The 17,827-nt window shown below is 42.8% G+C and overlaps 1 protein-coding gene across 10 annotated transcripts in view; it reads left to right on the forward strand.

Moving 5' to 3' along the window:
- The first annotated feature begins 735 nt into the window (after positions 1 to 735).
- PIAS2 (protein inhibitor of activated STAT 2) overlaps positions 736 to 17,827 on the forward strand; it is a 31,023-nt gene continuing 13,931 nt past the window's right edge. For 3 of the 10 annotated variants that reach the window (XR_010443010.1, XR_010443011.1, XM_064735175.1), the window contains exons 1-5: positions 737 to 1,132; positions 12,702 to 13,176; positions 15,444 to 15,528; positions 16,136 to 16,186; positions 16,281 to 16,371. Coding sequence is in view for 5 of the 10 variants with exons in the window: in XM_064735175.1 (XP_064591245.1) it covers positions 938 to 1,132; positions 12,702 to 13,176; positions 15,444 to 15,528; positions 16,136 to 16,186; positions 16,281 to 16,371 (897 nt within the window). In the remaining 5 variants the exon portion in view is untranslated. Of the gene's footprint in view, positions 1,133 to 3,720; positions 3,822 to 12,701; positions 13,177 to 15,443; positions 15,529 to 16,135; positions 16,187 to 16,280; positions 16,372 to 17,827 lie in introns of those variants that run through there. The other 7 variants (XR_010443013.1, XR_010443012.1, XR_010443014.1 and 4 more) reach the window with 3 other exon arrangements.

The raw sequence follows: 17,827 nt of genomic DNA on the forward strand, positions 1-17,827 counted from the left end.
AAATTATTTCTTTCCAATAAGCAAACTCAGAGAACCACAGGATAGTTGGGGTTGGAATGGACTTTGAAGACCATCCAGTTCCAATGCCCTGCCTTGAACAGGGACACCTTCCACTAGCCCAGGTTACTCCAAGCCCTGTCCAACTTCAGTATCCAACTTAGAGTATTTTGTCTTATAGCCAGAGCACACATATTTTTTGTTAGCAGCATGATTAAGGGTGTTTTTCAGGCTCTCTGCTTTGACAGCTCTAGACCTCACACAAGAGGGTTGTAGGCACTGACCACCACTTAAATATTTTTGCCATTCACTTATAATGTTACCTTAAAAAGTACATGACTGTGGGATACAAGAGATGATGGAGAAGCTTAAGGCTGACCTCATGAAATTCCTTCCTTTAAACACAGTACACACAAAACAAATCTACCTTCCACCCAGTCGCCCCAGCCCTGCCTGCAGTTCACACTCTGTAGTTTATTAGCAGCTGGTTAAGCAGCACAGGAGGGGTTTGATGAGGTATAATGGTGATAAAAGCAATTGTTGCAGTCCTGCGAGCAGCTGTAGAGTGGTTTTGTTTGTTGTTTTGGGCTTTTTTTTGTTTTGGTTCTTTTTTTTTAAACGGCGGTGTTTGTGGAAGTCTGGGAGGGTTTATTTGGATGTTCAGATTTTTTTCTGTAGTTAACACAGCTGTGGGAACAGGCAGTGCTTATACAGACATACTGTGCATAGCACTAGAATACTAGAAAAGGTTGAAAACAGGTGGGGCTTTTTTCCCCTAACAAGCCTCAGTTTAGGGGGTAGGTTGCTTAGCACCTATAGGCTCGTTCCTTATCCTAATTAGAGCCTACTGGGGAAGACAAAAACCCCAGTGACTAATTCAGTGATTTTTCTGGGAGATAGTAGTATGCACTAGCTGCCTGGAGGAAGGTCTCCTCCTCCAATGGCTGATGCTGGGCCAAGTTTAAACACTAATGCAGAAAATGCCCAAGAGGAGAGCCTGGGAACTGATTCAGGAGCTGCAGCAGTAGATTTAGTGAGAAGGAGGAGGAGGAGGAGAAGAAGAAAGTGGCATTGCAGATGGAGGTCCAAGAAGAAGCAGAAGTTTCTGATCCCAGAAGAATTTCTGACATTTGAGGTAGGTTTCTTAAAAGTTTGGTGGAAAGAGAAATATTAGGAATGTTGAATTTTAGCAAAGATGACTTGGTAGCTGTGGAGTGTAAGCCTGAAGTTGATGTGTTTGTGAGAAGTTATGATAAAACAGTAGGATTTTGAAGAACTAGAAAAAATTTGAGGAGAACCAAAAGTCCTTTTCTTTTTTTTTTTTTTAAGGATAGGGCCCCAGAGATGTGTTGTAGAAAGGCTGTGAGGGAAAGGTGGAGGAAAACAAGATAGGATGGAGGAACACTTCAGTAAAATACTATGGAAAGCTACTATGTAAGCTCTTGTTATGCATGTGAGATAAATAAAAAATCTTACCCCCACAGATACTGGGGATAAGATGATTGTAATTGTTGAAAGATGTGGTTATGAAGTGATAAGTGAGTGTACATTAGAAAAGAGCTGCCTGGCTCTGATGTGAGCTTTAACACTGATGTCCTTCCTGGTGTGTTTGAATGAAGGAACACTTGAGGTTTTGTTAAAAGAACAAAAGAAGGCTTTGGTCTGGTCATGCTTTAATGATCTAAGGGAGTCTAACCTACAGCTTGCCCCTTTAGTCTGGTATTGAATTGGAGGGGAAAATAAGCATTCGATGGACTTAGGATTTGAACTCATGCAGTGGTGTGGCAGATGGCATGTTTTATTAGCCTGTTGATTCTGATTTTGACTAACAGAAGGGGTTTGAAATTAATGAAGTCCTTATGTTTAAGTCTTCAGGGAAAGGGGTGTCATAGCACCAAGCACAAAAGCTATTAGTGCAGAGGACTAGATATCTGTGCCTGTAGTGGAAAACTTCAGCACATTTAAGGGTTTATCTTGGAGTAAATAATACATAAAAAGGAAAGCATATCTCAACAAGCTGTTGCAAAATTACAACAAATTATGTTAGTTATTGAGTTCCTTGGTGTCCAGATCTTACAGCAGCATTAAATGCTCATAGGTAGTGTGTATGGCAGGTATCAGTATCCTGTAGAAAAGGTGAGCTGTTTGTTCCCAAAATTACCTGCCAGCACCGCTCCTCGCAGAGCCTGCTGCTGACATGGCCTGTCCCTTGGCCCGTAAGTTACTGTTGTAGTTGCTGCTCTGGATGTGTCAGTCGTGCAAAACTAGCTGCCTTTTGGTTAATGCAAGCAAATATGTTTTGCATTTCAGGCCTCTTTTTCTTTTCCAGTGTCTGCCTTCTTGTTTGGGTTGTGCTGGCTGCTTGCCTGTTTGTTGGCTGAGTCTTTCCTGTTTTTTATTGCAATAAATCGGTTGTTTGGTTTTACAGCCAAGTTGCTGATGAAACTGAATATTGTGAGTAGGTAATTATTGTGACTAGGTAATGATCTCTGGCTGCTTTTGAAAACAATATTCTCGGCTGCACCTCGATGTTTATTTTTCTGTAAATGTCTCAACATTTACATTCCTTACAGCAGGAAACCCATTATCCAGTTTTTGAAGCTTACTGCTGGTGACATTTTCCCGTCATTTTTTTATTATTAAAACGTGCTGCATCATCATTATAACACAAATTATGAGTGCTCTTGATTGGGTGGATAAACTGAGCTGTAAAATCACAAGCTTTCTATTTAATCCACTTCAATTGCAAACTGGAGTATGTTCTATTTATTTTATTCTATGATTTGCTGGTTTGGTTGGTTTTTCTTTTTTATTTTTGTTTGGTTGGTTTTTAATAGAACAACTTAGTTAAAGAGTGGAGTATTAATTCTGGAGGGGAAGAAACATGGCAGTGGTGCCCAGCGACTGAATGAAGAGCAGTGGCCACAACTGAAATACAGGAAATTTCACTTCAGCATGAAGAAGAACTTTATGTTGAAGGTGGCATAGCTCTGGTAAAGGGGTTCCGGTGAGTTCGGGGAGTGTCCCTCTGTGAGACATTTCACACCCACCTGGATTTCCTATGCTACCTGCTCTGTGTGACTCTGCCTTGTCACGGTTGTGGTCTAGGTGATCTCCAGAGATCATCTTTATTTTGTGATTCTGTGATCCTTCCGGGATCATTTCCAAAACCACTTGAATTCTTCACACCCTGGAGCTGCTGCAGGAGCACCGTGTAATTGGGGCCGGTACCTACTGGCCTGTGTGTATGCAGCTGGACTAGTTTTCCCTCTCAGTTCCCAGTCTGTACCACCGCAGTTTTCCCTCAGGGTTCCCAATGTGTCGGTACCCCTCTGAGCGTTCCCGGTGTGCCAGTACCACTCTAGCCCAGTTTCCCCTGAGGGTTCCCGGTGTGTCGGTACCCCTCTAGACCAGTTTCCCCTGAGGGTTCCCGGTGTGTCGGTATCACTGTAGCACAGTTTCCCCGCAGGGGTCTCGGTGTGTCAGTATCACTGTAGCCCACTTTCCCACCAGGGTTCCCGGTGTGTATCACTCTAGCCCAGTTTCCCCCCAGCGATCCTGTTGTGTCAGTATCACTGTAGCCCAGTTTCCCCTGAGGATTCCCGGTGTGTCTGTACCCCTCTAGCCCAGTTTCCCCTGAGGGTTCCCGGTGTGTCTGTATCCCTCTAGCCCAGTTTCCCCTCAGGTCCCCCCGCCCCTCCCTGCCGCCCTTCCCGCCGGACCGCCCTCCCCGTCACGTGCCGGGAGCGCGCTCCGGGTGCACGATGATGGTGGCGGTGGCGCCCGGCGGCGGGTAGAAAATGGCGGATTTCGAGGAGCTGCGGGTGAGGAGGAAGGCGGGAGAGAGGTGGCTGCGGGGCAAGATGTCGGTGCTGGGGGGCCCGCGCCATCCCCGGAGTGAGAGGGAGGGAGGAAGGGAAGGAGCGGGCCCGCCGCGACTTCCCGGGGGTCGGCGGGTCTGCCTGGGGAGACCCTCCCTGTCAGTGCCGGGTTCCCCATCCCCGCCGCGCGGGTTGTGCTGCTGCTGCCGCCGGGGAGGTTCTTCGCGCGCCTTCCGACATTTTAAAAGCCATCTCGGCGCTGCCGAGCGGCCCCAGGGCTCGAACGGCTCCTGCTGGGCCCCGCGCTCCGTGCGGCTGAAGGGAGGGCGGTGAATAACCGCTGGGCTGTTAAAAATGCTGATAGTTGTGGAATCTCTGGAAATCCGTGGACCGCTTTCCATCCGGGAAAGCTGTGCTTGCCCAGCGTGAAACCCAGAGCCTCTTTTCAGACTTGTTTTGTCTTCGGTTCATTATCTTTCATATTGTCGTGGTGGACTCTGTGTAGCAGAGTCGGTGTGGGTGTGTGCGTGCGTGTCCTTTCATTTTGTTAAGGTGTGTACACAAAGAGCTGACTGCATAGTTGGTGCTTTTCCTGCTATTTCCTGAACAATCCGCTGTTACCTTTGTGTGGAAGGAGGAGGTTGTCTTTCAGCAGCGTCCACAGCTGCAGAAGTGGAATTCTTCGTGGGAATTCTGCGTGCAGGCCGCTCTCCCGCACCTGGACTTTGTTACAGGAGGGATAAAAGCCAGTTAAATAGGAACCCCTGTGAGCTGGGCATTAGTGGAGAGGAAGAGCTGGTGTTGGTGAGACCAGTGCGAAATGTGCTGCAGCCGCCAGAGAATTTCCCGTGCTGAGGCTTCTTCCAGCACTAACACTGGTAGTGCAACTGACGAGCTCACTTATGAAAATATAGTGGAAAGGACTGAGTTTCTTTGTGTGAGGACAACAGTGCTCTGTCTCAGTTTTAGGTTTAGGAATTGTTGGCTTATTTTTTTGCACGTCAGCCTTGTGTTTTTGGGTTTTTTTCCCCCCCTTTAAATGTATTTGTGTTTACAGATTTTCTTGCTCGGTGTCCTTACCCATTCTCACCCTCATTCCAAGGTGTCTCAAAGGGTTTGGCTGAAGCCCTAGTGTAAACTTTGCACCAGTGGTGACTCTTCTTTTAGGTCTTCCTCTCCAGTCTTGAGGAGGAGTTATGATCTGTCTCTCCCAAAGCACTGGAATCGCTTATCTAGATATCCATAAGTATTGATAGTTTCCCTCAGGGCATTATGTTCCTGAATACCTTTAAAATTGACAGGAAACTTGAGGTGCATAGATAGATGTAATGCAGGAAGTATGGAGGGGAAAGGGAACTGTGTTTCAGACCGACTGCAGGGCTGCCCTTTCATCACTCAAGAAGTGCCACTAGTTTAAAAAAATAAATTCTGAAGACATATCTTTTGATATTCCCATTCATCTTATTTGTAAACTGGAGTGCTTGTGAGATGAATCTGTTAGCCTGCAGCTTCTCTAAATGTTCAGTATTGGTGTGATAATAATTCATGGCCTGTTGTGGGAAAGCTCTAGGTAATTTTTGGAAGAGAATGTTATTGTCTGCCTCATGTCTGCCAGGCCATGGCTGATTTTTTTCCTTTTTTCTTTTTGCATTTGAGGATGCATTTGAATGTGTCTGCTTGAATACTTGGTTTTGAGGCTTAAATTCTTTTTCAGACAACCAAATCCTCCTGCTTTTGACCGAAGATGAGAGAGATTCCCCTAACCCCAGTAGATTTTGTGAATTGACCTTTAGGTGTGATCTGAAATGGCTGCTTTATAGATTAACCTACTGAATGTTTTTATGGCAGTATTGTTTGCTGCTCTCTTGTTGATTGCAGTTTCCTGTAGTATATAATCTCTACCTGCTTTATAAAAGGCCACTTGGGCCATTTTGAGAGTGGAATTTATTTTAGTAATTGGTTAAGGACTGTCTAAAGGCAGGAGATCAGAGTTCTCTCTTAAACCCTGTTTCTTGAGGGAAACAAGCAGGCATAGCTGTGTTGGTGTGGGGGTTTTTTTGTGTGTTTTTTGGTTGGTTGGTTGGGGTTTTTTAGTTTTTTTTTTTTCTGGGCAAAGGAGGATTTTGATATTTGTTAGGACTATTGCTGGTATCCTCTGTATCTTCACAGAAAAACTTCTGTGGAGTTGGAACCCAAGAGTTCTAACTGAGAGGCTGTAGTGAAAGAAACCAGACTTCAGGAAACCTGCTGTTACATCAGGCCTTTTGAAAATCTTCAGTTTTGTTAAAGGATTTGCTACTTTTCAAGATATTGGTGAAAATGTCTGGTCTGAGGCTTACCCTTCTAGACCATGTGATTAAGCTTTTATTAGCTTGAAGTGTTTATTGATTTCTGTAGATTACTGGTTTCTGTAGGCTTTGGGAGTGGCTGAGAAGATGGGGAGAGCACCACAGTGTCTAGTTATAGTTTTGAGGTACCATTTCCAGAGCTGCTGTTCACAGATGTGTTTTTAAACCTGGCTCATACCTTTCTCCATAATGCCCTCTCCAGAGCAGCCCAGTAAATGATGAAGGAATTACTCAGGCACAGGTGGATGTGGAACAGAATCATCAGCCTGGTGTGGAGGCCAGAGATGACGAGCAGACACATTTTTGAGCAGAATTGGCCCAGAAGTGGGGAACTACAGCTCCTTCTGAGAGCCATCTGTGAGGCAACAATTGCAGCTCCCAGCAGATTCTGAACTCACCAGGATTTAGCTTGAAGCTTGTTGAATCTCAGCAAAATACTGCAGATAGGAGGATCAGTTACATATTATTTGGTATTCTTGGGTCCCCTGTGTTTCTGCTGGCGTCCTGACTCTAAAATTGAAACAAAAAATGTGGAGTGCATGCAGTCTTTGAAACAGACCTCTAGTTTAGGTGGCAGTATCAGTCTCACAGTTTGTGTTCAGTCACGTTTTGAAGTAATTTGTTAGTGTCATCTCTGTGGGGCAAAAAGAAGGCGCTTTATAGGCAAATGGCTCTGCCTGTGCCAAAACTAGTCTGTGACATTTGTGATCAGTTTCATAGCCATTCTGGAAAATAACTTGTGTTGTTGAGAAAAAATGGAAGAGTGCTAGTATATCCTTTCTGGCAGGAGAGATTGAACAAAATTTACTGGAAAATCACGTTTATAAATGCTGGAAGTAGGTCCCACTTTTACTTTTTGTTCTTGCACACCCAGTACTGAAGAGACATGATTCAAATGTTGTTTGGATACCATATTAAAATACAGAAGTTGAAGTCTCATACATTGGATCTCTTGTTCATGCCAGACTTGGTGCCTTTCCACTTCACTTGCTTTATTTTTCCAGTCTGGAAGAATGCTGTAAGTGACCGCCTCACATTTACCAGGTGAAGCAGTGCTTAGTGTTTAATTGCTAACAAGAAAATGCTGAGAGCTCTTTTCATGTGTCCTCCTCAAGGTCATTGACAAACACTGTTTTATTTTATCTGCGTTAAATGTAATTTTATTGTCTATGCTGACCAGTTTATGTTTTTGATGTAGAAATTAAATTCCACATCATGATCCCGGTTAAACTTAAGATGGTGAACAGAATGGATGTGAGAAGTTGCTGTTGGTGCTGTTATGATTCTTAGGCTGCAGTTAAGTTGAGTGTATTAAATAGCATAGATGCTGATAAAATACTCCTAATGGCCTTTGATAATTGGGTCAGAATTTCGTACCTGCACAAAGTTCTTGTGTGCCCCATAGTTTCACAGTCACTAAGGTTTGTTGAGACACCTTAAAAGTTTGTTTATGTAAAATCATTAACAATTAACTAATTGTGCTGAGATACAGTGCTGCGGAAAGGAAGGAGATAATGAGTTTTTGGATACTCTAAAAAAGAAGCTGCAGTGAAATGGCCAAACTTTGTTTTGAATGTCTTAAATATTTGTGTTTGTTTAACTTAGTATTTTTGCTGTTATTAAGTGCATGCAACTTTGGAGCTAATTCCTAATAAAGGAGCCAGGCTAGAGTCTGTGCAGAGGAAAATCTCCATAATACTGTGGATGTGGTGGTTATGATTTGCATTGACTCTGGTTTCCTTTAGAGCTGCTTTTGCTTTCCTGTACTACTGACACAGATTTCAATAATGGCATCTTCATTTTTCCCTGTGACTTGCATTTCTTTAGCTATGGTTATATCTGTTTGAGAAAACATTTCCACTCAGCAGAGAGGTCTTCAGCTGTCCCAGGACACAGGTTGTTTTTCCTCACCATCATTACCCATTTCTAGCCTGCTGTAAGTCAGCATGGATGCAGATCTGCTGCAAAAGATGTCACAAATGTACTGCTTTGCTGAATGTCCATGAAAGGGCTTAAAGTCAGGAGAGAGGATTTGTGGAACCTGTCCTTGGTGTGTCCCTTCTGTACAGAGCATCCAGGCACTTTGGGGATTATCTGGAAGGCAGTGGGGCTGAAGCAGAGCTCTTAGGGGCAAGCTGACCAGCCCTTCTGAGCAGGCTGGATTGCTTCTGGCCTGCAGGTGTCCAGTTGGCAGCTCAAGCAGGACTTGCCTTAAAGCCACAGTTGCTACTGCTTATTGGAGGGCATGTGTCAAGAATTAAACAAATTAAACAGGCATTTTCAGTTACCTTGCACCGATCTCTCTCTCTCTTTACATATATATATATAAAAAGAGAGAGCGATGTAGAGTGACAGTTAATATTGCAGGGGAGTGTGGAGAATCACACAGGTCTTGTTTGGAGAGATGTTTGATCCCTTACTTAGCTTTGAAACACGCCTGCCCCTTAATTTCAGTGGCATGTCAGCATTTCCTGGGCTCCTTAACATCATCCTCCCAGGGAAATTAATGCCATTCCAGATACACCTACGGCTTAATGCTGTAGAACAATGTTTCTGCTGATGAATCATGGTTGCTAAAGTTTAACTGTAAGAAACAAAAAAACCTATGAAGCTTCTTGTAACCTTCAAGTATGAATTTCAGGGGGGAAAAATTTCTGGAATACAGCAGTGCTTGAATTAGCCAGTCTGATTTCCTTAAATTTCTGTCAAACTACTTTGTGTTCATGGAGTAGTGTTAAAACTAAAATGGCTTTGGTTTTGTGTTAAAAAAGTGCTTTTTATTGGGCTGTGCAGCTGTAAAGAACTTCTCTTAAGAGAAAATGTCATCTACATGACACAACTTGAATGTCTAATCGTAACTGAGTGATGTGAAAAGCATATCAATAACAAGGCTGCAGTCTTCTGCAATATGCTGGAAAACCAAAAGAAAGTAACTTGATAAGGGTTTGTTGGAAGCAGTGTCTGCCTTGCACCGTAATTTTATAAATATTCTCAGACCTCAGACATAAGATCCCTATAAAACTTTATTGATGATAATGAATGTCCCGTCTATATTTGTAAATGGAGTAGGAAGATAAGTGCAGAATCATAGGTTTGGAATAGATGGGACCTTAAAGCTTCACTCCCATGGGCAGGGACAGCTCCCACTGTCCCAGGCTGCTCCAAGCCCCATCCAGCCTGGCCTGGGACACTGCCAGGGATCCAGGGGCAGCCACAGCTGCTCTGGGCACCCTGGGCCAGGGCCTGCCCACCCTCCCAGCCAGCAATTCCTCATTCCCAATGGGCCAAAATCTGTCCCTGCCCTCTGGCAGTGGGAGCCATTGCCTGGCTGCTGTCCCTGCCTGCCTTGTCCCCAGGGGCTGTGCAGCTCTCCTGGAGCCCCTGCAGGCCCTGGCAGATTTGTTTCATAAATGTGTTTGTTGTTGCCTTGAAGGAAAAGTAGAAACAGGTTTAGAAGGAAAGTGTTGTAAAAGCTATTGCTTAGATACTCCTCTAAACTTCGCTTTTTGCAAGTCGTCTTTCTAAAGCCTGTCTAAGATTTTAACATTGATGGACAAAACAGTGTATATTTTTCATACTTGAAAGCATTTTTAATGTGGGCGTTAATTTAAAATTTTGATGACTCTGGTATTGAAGCCAGGCTATGTCTTCTAGTAAAATGAAAATCCATCTTGTAACAAAGTGCTAGTTTGTGACTTTTTTTTGTATGAAATGTTAGCCATGTTGAGGCGTGACTGACTGCACATTTCACCTTGATTAACTTGCAGGAATGCACAGAAGGCAGCAGGCAGGGTAGTAGACAGTATTTTGCAATACATTCATGCTGTTTCCATAATCTCTGTGTAAAGGATTATTTTACTCATTTGCATTGTGATTATGGAACCCAGCGTCATGCTTTCTGCCTGCATCTGAAATAAAGGAGCTGGCGTTGCTATCAAGCTTATGCAGTTATCTACAGAAGCATGCAACATGAGGTTTTCTGTAAATTCATGAATACTAGTATTATCTTTTAACACAGTTTCTCTTTTATGTCATAACTATAAAGTTGTTACAGTATTTCAAGCCATTTTTTATGAATGTCGGAACACTTTCTTTTCATCACTGTTTGACAGAGTGCAAGGAAAAGTAGAAGGGGAGTCCAGGGTGGAAACTAATATTCTCAATCTTGTATTGTTTTGTTTTTGAGGGAAATTGCTGGGATGAAATTAAGGTAACATCTGCTGTTTGTCTCTTCAGAAGTTTGGGTGAGCCACTCAGTGGCTCCCATGACTTTTTGCTGGCTGCTGTGTCCATGGTGCATTTATAGACAGGGTGTTGGGGAAATACCTGTGTGAATGCCACTGTGTTATCTCTGCTCAGAACAGCTTCTTGATAGAAGAGTCGGTGGATCCAAATGGGCTGTCTGGAAATGTTGAAAATCAGGGGCTGAAATGCAGTAACCTTGTCTCATCAATGATGAGGAAAGGGTGTGCCAGATGAGGTTTCTGCTGCAGTGTTTTAGATGGTTATTTTGATTTGCATAAATAATGTGGCCCTTGAGAAGGCAGGTCCTGGCTACTTCTCCTGCTGTGTTTTAATGGCACAGGAAATAGCCAGTGACTTGGACTTGGGACTGCATGTGTCCAGACTTGGGTCATTGTGTGCCCAGCTGGACAAGGTGCCCATGGTGTCCCAGCCAGGCTGTGACACAGCCCCAGGGCAGGGCCTGTCCCTGTGCCGGCACTGCTGAGGCAGCTCCAGTGCTGGGGACAGCTCTGGGCCCTCAGCACAAGAGAGACACTGAGGGGCTGGAGCGTGTCCAGGGCAGGGAACGGAGCTGGGAAGGGGCTGGAGCCCCAGGAGAGGCCAGGGGAAGTTGGACTCTCCTCTCATGTAACAAGGGGTGGGACAAGATTAAATGGTCTCAACTTATTCTAGGGGAGGTCTAGATTTGATACTGGGAAAAATTTCTTGACCAAGGCTGTTGTCCTGCCTGCACAAGTTGCCCAGGGCAGTGGAGGAGTCCCCGTCTTGGAAAGATTTAAAAGCAATGTGGATGTGGCATTTAGGGACGTGGGTTAGAGGTGGCCTTGGCAGTGCTGGAGCAATGGTTGTTCATTATCTTGGAGTTTTTTTCCAACTTAAATGATTCTGTGATTTAAAGTTCAGTTTTCATCTGATACAGTTCACTGGTCTTAGTGCCAAAAGAATTTTCACAATATTAAAAAGAGAGTAGGGAACAGGCCAGGGACACAGGGACGATTTTGACTTTATTGGTGACTGACTCAGTGTATGGGCAAAAATTGTGTTAAAACTTCAGCTGAGATCAGATCTGTCAGAACATGAGTATTAACTCTCTGTAGTAAGGACTTGGGAGGTAAAGGCAAAACACTGTTTTGAGTTGTGTCTCTTTTGAAATCAACGCCCAAAGTCTTAGTAAGAGTCCAGATGCACTGCTGAACTGTTTTTAAAAATATGTGTGATCCCAGATGTCTGCTGTTTCATACCTTCTGTTAGCACCTTCATCTCCAGGGCTTGAGTCTGGAGTTGTCATGGTGCAGCAGCACAGATTGGAGACAGGTGTTCTTTCACCTTTAAAAACTTAATCTCCTTGCTATGATGAAGGGGTCCCTAAGAAATAGGAAGGAAGCTGGTTAGAAGTATTCTGGACAACTTTATACCTCTGAAATGGAGATATAAACTGCTCACAAAAATGAGAGATGATGCATCTGTGCAAAGTTAATTGTTGGTAGCAGTGGAGCACAAGATTGTTTCCTTTTGTACAGTGAGCTTTTTTTTTTTAATTTCTATTTTCACAAACAGTAGGATTCTGAGGATTGAACTGTTAAGTTAAAAAAATTAGTCTTCCAAAACTCACCCTGGTAACCAAGTAAATAGTATTATTTGTTTTGAAGACACCTTTGTGACGCTTGATGCCAGAATGTGATCTGAAAAGGAGAGGGAGTTTTTTGTGACATTTGAAGAATCAATTATGTTGTTTGTGTGTCATACTGTATGCCACAGTATGCAATACATAATGTAGCTTTTAACTGTCCTCCTTGCTGTGTGCATATCTTTCAGCAATGAAATCTGATATGCCTATCTCTCTTTGTGCTTGCTTTAACAGTGTCCAAAATAAAGGGAGTTTCACAATAAACTGTTCAGAAATTAAGAAATAAAATAATGAAGTGCTTAAAATGGGTTTGAAGACAGGTGATAATACTGATTCACTTGATTTTTTGTTTGGTATTTTGCTTCACAAAGTGAGACAGATTCTTTGTGGTACAGCTTGTGCTGTGAATTTAAGATTTTGTTGTTGCTATTGTTTGAGTGTGGAAACAAATCTTTCATGGGCAAATTCAACCTGCATCCTGGACGCTTTGTTTCTTCATTTTAAACTAACTGTGCTTTTGTGTTCTGTGAAGGTGTGGGCAGTACCCATGACCAAGTAACAAGTTGTCAGGTTAAGTGATGAAAGATGCCGCACCACACTCCTTGAAAAGGCCTCCTTGGGGTGCTGTGGGCTCACCTGTGCTTTCCTCTCTCTCCCTTTCAGAATATGGTATCAAGTTTTCGCGTCTCTGACCTGCAAGTGCTGCTGGGATTTGCTGGACGTAATAAAAGTGGTCGCAAACATGACCTCCTGATGAGGGCACTGCACTTACTGAAGAGCGGCTGCAGCCCAGCGGTTCAGATCAAAATCCGAGAGCTCTATAGGCGCCGGTACCCGAGGACCAATGAGGCGCTGTCGGATTTGTCGGCTATAAGACCTGCGGCGTCCGGCTTGGACAGCAGCTCCTCTCCGGTCGAGCCTGACTTGGCTGTCGCGGGCATTCACCCACTCCCTTCCACGTCAGTCACACCTCAGTCTCCGTCCTCACCTGTCAGTTCCGTGCTCCTCCAGGACACTAAGCCCCACTTTGAGATGCAGCAGCCATCTCCTCCGATTCCACCTGTTCACCCTGATGTTCAGCTGAAAAGCTTGCCTTTCTACGATGTGCTCGACGTGCTCATTAAACCCACGAGTCTAGGTAAGTGTTTAATACCTCTGCAGCTTGCTTAATTCATTAAATAAGCTTTGCTTCTAACAGTACTGAGCCCAGATTTCAGTGGGTTTTTGCAGCTGGGACAAAACGAAACTCCTTTCCTATCTTTACCTTTTCTTTTTCTTTACCATTTTTCCCAAAAGTGCAAAACCACACTTCAGAAAATAGTTTTCTGTTATAAAAGTAATATGATTAAAGACTTCTTTCTTTTGAATATTAAAGAGAAGAGCACGGTTATTCAGTTGGAAGGCACCTACTATGATCAACCAAGTGTCTAACCAAAAGTTAGACAATAATAGTTAAGGGCGTTATCCAAATTCCTCTTAAACAACGACAGCTGACAGCATTGACTGCTTTTCCTTGGGTTTGACCACTCTCTTTATAACAAAATGTTTCTTAATACCTAGTCTGAACGCCCACTTTTTTGGCTGAAAGATTTGGACCTGAAGTTTCTGCTTAGTGCAAATGAGGAACAATTTTGTGAGGAGTAATAGAAAAAGGATTTCAGGGTCAGTTATTTGCAAGTTGCAACAGGGTAGAGAGAATGAGTTCATTGGTTTGCTAGTTTACCCTTATCTCAGAGTTCTTCTGCAGGCTCTGAGATCTGGCACTGCAATAGACACTTTGTGCTGCATGTTCAGTGTTGTGCTCAGAGTAGTGAAGTTTGTCAGCCTGAAAGTTGTTGCAGTACTGTATGTTGTAATATGGAGTGGACATTGTCTTCCAAATAACCTGAAATCAGCTTCATCTTCCCCTCAGTCTTGAAAATTTTGAATTATTTGGAGCTACGTCTTCTGTCTTGAAATTCAGTCTTACCTTACATGTCAAAAAATGTTCCCTATTTAGTAACATATTTATAAAGTAAGTTTGCATCCTCTTAAACAATTTCGTTTCTTAACTGATCACAAAGTCATTTAGGCTGTGACTTGTAACCCAGTGAGATCATCTGCCATCCTCCAGTACCTAAAGCAGAAAACTTTATCAACAAACAGTAATTACAGTGCCTGTTGTCACTTCTCTTTGTGCATAGTGACACTCATTTTTCTTGTGCATTTGAGAGTTAAGTATCTAAATAGCAGCTAAATCACAGATCTAGGAGTATAGTCCACCTCACTGCTTCATGCTTGAGAAGGGATGAGTGTGGTATTCCTTTGCACTGAGAGCCCAGTCGTAAGTGTGGGGTTTAGTTTTAACCCACACTAAATTAAATAACAAAATACTTCTGCTGTCTTTTTTACTCAAGTATTATGCTTAAGTATTCTTATGTGCTCAAGTATTATTGTTAAATAACCAATGTGCTCTGTGGTGTGCGAGTGCATACATGCATTCTGTATCTCGAGGAACTTGGTGTGTGTTTGCTCCACCTAGATTCGTTTTAATGTTTGCCTTCTTCTTGTGTGGCTTTTTTCTGGGTATAGAAACCATCTCCCCTGAATGTCACAGTGCACAAGACAGTCCAGCTCTTCCAAATTTGACCGGTTTAGTTGTGTTAGTTTTTTTTTCATTTGTTGCTTAGATTAGGCATGCACAATTTAAAATAAGCAGCAGGGAGCTGCTGCTTATTTTAAATTGGACATGCCTAATCTGCCTTTATTTCAGGTCAAAATTTTTAACTTCTCGTCAATTTTAAAGGAAGTAAGAAAGTGACATGTGCCTACTGTGGACTTTAAATATGAAAATATTGCCAATTCCCATCACTGATAGAAATTTGTATTCAAAGATACAATGTGAACATTGTATTTCTTTATTTTTTTGTCAGATGCCACTAAAGGGTAACTCCAGACATGAAGTCTTAGATGGCTTCTCTGGCTTGAGGGGTTGTGGTCCATCACTTCTTCTCCCAAGACTTTGTTACCTGTAGCTGTTTGTGAATTTTCCAGCTGTCCATTAATAACTTCTGGTGCACATGTTCTTCCTGTGGTACCTTACAGTAGTTGTTGGCGTCTCTGTGGTATTCCTTTTGTCAGGTATCCAATTAAATACTTTGTTGTGTATTTGTTTGAACCTTCCTCCTTTGGGAGAAAGGATTGTAGCACAGTTTGTCAAGGTGCTTCAGTACTGAAGTGTAATGAGATATTAAACCATCTGAATGTAGTTTAATGAAAGATTTGTTCCATTGCTTTTTTTGTTAACAGTTACATGCAGTTCAACCATCATTTGGGTGACTTAATGCCTTGTTCCAGATCCTGTTTTAATCAACGGCTTTAATCACCATAGTTCAACTTCTTTTGTGTCTTTTTTTCTTCTTCTAGTACAGAGCAGTATTCAGAGGTTCCAGGAGAAGTTTTTTATCTTTGCTTTAACACCACAGCAGGTCAGAGAAATCTGTATTTCCAGGTAAGAAGTAAGAGTGTTGTAAAGTGTGGGTAAATCTCTACACAATTTCAGGAGAAAGTGTGAGGGTTTGGTTCACCATATGCATCTCTTATTCAGCTGATGCAGAATGATAATTCTCACTGAAGTTACTCTTGAGTGTATATCTCTTCTGTTTCCTTCAGGAACAACTGTGCACAGAATTTGTGTGCATTTTTGTGAAAACTGTACACTGTTAAAGAATTAACAATTACTCAGTTCCAAATAATGTCATTGTTCAGAGAGGTGGGAAGCTTCCCTCCATTTCTCCTGGCTGTAGGAATGGAAGCCTACTTTTCTGTTTTTTCCCAGGGTTGATGTTGTAAACTATGAAAATTCATGGGCGTGTTGTCATCCCTGGCAGCATCCTACTTGGCTGTTGCTATGAACTTTTGATGGAGGATGCTGATCCTGAAGTTCTGTGTAACTTGGGAGTAGTTAAACAGAAATGTCAGGTGTTCATAGCTCAATAAAACAAAAACAAGAGCAAAGTTTAATGATGCCGGGGCAGTTGTGTCAGTTGTTTCTCTGTATGGCTCTAATACAAGTCCTGCTAAGTGGGTACTTCTCTTTTTCTTTCTTGTTGTCACAGGGACTTTTTGCCTGGAGGCAGGAGAGATTACACAGTCCAAGTTCAGCTAAGGTACGTTTTGTGCAGTGTTCTCTGAAAACTTAATTGGCTGATGGATGTTTGTGGGGACACTTGAAAATGATGCTTTCTCTTTCTATGGATACAGGCTATGCCTAGCAGAGACAAGCTGCCCTCAAGAGGATAATTATCCTAATAGTTTGTGCATTAAAGTAAATGGGAAGCTGTTCCCATTGCCAGTAAGTATGTATGTATGTATTTGTGGCTTCTTGGTGACTTGTGGAGTGTGTATGTGTTTTTCTGTAGTGTTAGCTTGCCAAAACAGTCAAGCTGTTTGTTATCACTCAGATTTCTCTAATGTTAGGCATGGAGTTTGTACATTTGCTGTGTGAGATAGCCATTACTGCTGTTAATCATCTTACAGCCACTGCACGGACTAAATGTGATTATGCGCCCTACAGCAAACCTCGTCTTTTGCTGTTAATGTAACTAAATAATTCAAAAACAATCTGGTGTCTGCATGGAGAATCCTCCTCACACCTGCTCAGACTCGGTTTATTTGAGGGTGGTAGTCCTTGCTCTGTGGGCTGCCTGTATTTGTGAGAGACTTGAATTCCTTCTTGTTTTGAGGTAATGGCCTCAGCCGCTTGTGTGCCTCTTGTGCACTGCTCTGCGTCTGTCTGCTTAGAGCACAGTTTATTATGGGGATGAAGAACAGACACATTTTAGGGTTCCTAGCACATTGCTGATACTGTATCAGAACGCTGTTGGCAGTCACACTTCAGGAGTGTCTGATGTTGCAGAAATTAGTACGTAGCCACCACAGGGTCATCTGGAGCCTTGGGTATGGACAGAAAGGGAAAAGCTCTCTCATTCTCAAAACATTTCTGGAATGGGTTTCTCTGTTTCTTCTTTCAGTAGGGAAACTCTTGCACAACCCATTCAGAAATACTTCTTGAGGCTATAAAGTGTGGTAAAAGTCATGGAACAGAGGGGTTTTTCAGTAGGTTTGGAAAGTGGGTTTTTTCGGTGGATTTGGAAGGATACCATGTGGAGAGAGAAGGTGTGAAACCTCTTTTTCAGATTGTTTTTGGTGTCTTAGACGTATTGTCCTGTACCCTCCCTCCTCCCATATGCAGCTGTGACTGCTTTTTTCAAATTTTGCCTCTACTCAGCTTAAATGAGACTCCTTAGATTCTCTTCCTCCTATTTCAGTCTTCAGGTTATAAAAGGTTTCTTTCTCATGTTTTCTGATCAGTGTTTTTTGCAAATGCTGGTTGCCTTCCGTGTGATAACTTTGAGGGTTACAGCAAAAAAGAATTCAGTCTGATGTTGTCTTTTGGGCATCAGTGTCAGCTGATTCTCAGTCTTGTTAATATAGGTTACACCCTGCTGTGCTCTCCATTTTGTGTGTAAGGTGTCACAGTTGTAGCAGAAACTACTACTAATCTTGGATTATTACTTAGTTTGGAGACTTAAATCCTCTAGGTTCTTCCTGCACATGATAAGATGATTTTTTAATCTGTTCAGCTGAACCTTAGCTGCGAAAATGAATAAATCACTATTGCCTTGGCAACTTCCCCTCCTCATTCACTATGAGCTGAATGACAAATAGAGTCTCAGTCTGAGTGTTTCTGCAGACTTTTTTTGCTCTCTCTCTGCATCATTGGGCACTTCCTTTCTGTTGCAGGAAGT

This window comes from Zonotrichia leucophrys, chromosome Z (assembly GCF_028769735.1).
Source record: "Zonotrichia leucophrys gambelii isolate GWCS_2022_RI chromosome Z, RI_Zleu_2.0, whole genome shotgun sequence".
In the NCBI taxonomy this organism is placed as follows: Eukaryota; Metazoa; Chordata; class Aves; order Passeriformes; family Passerellidae; genus Zonotrichia; species Zonotrichia leucophrys.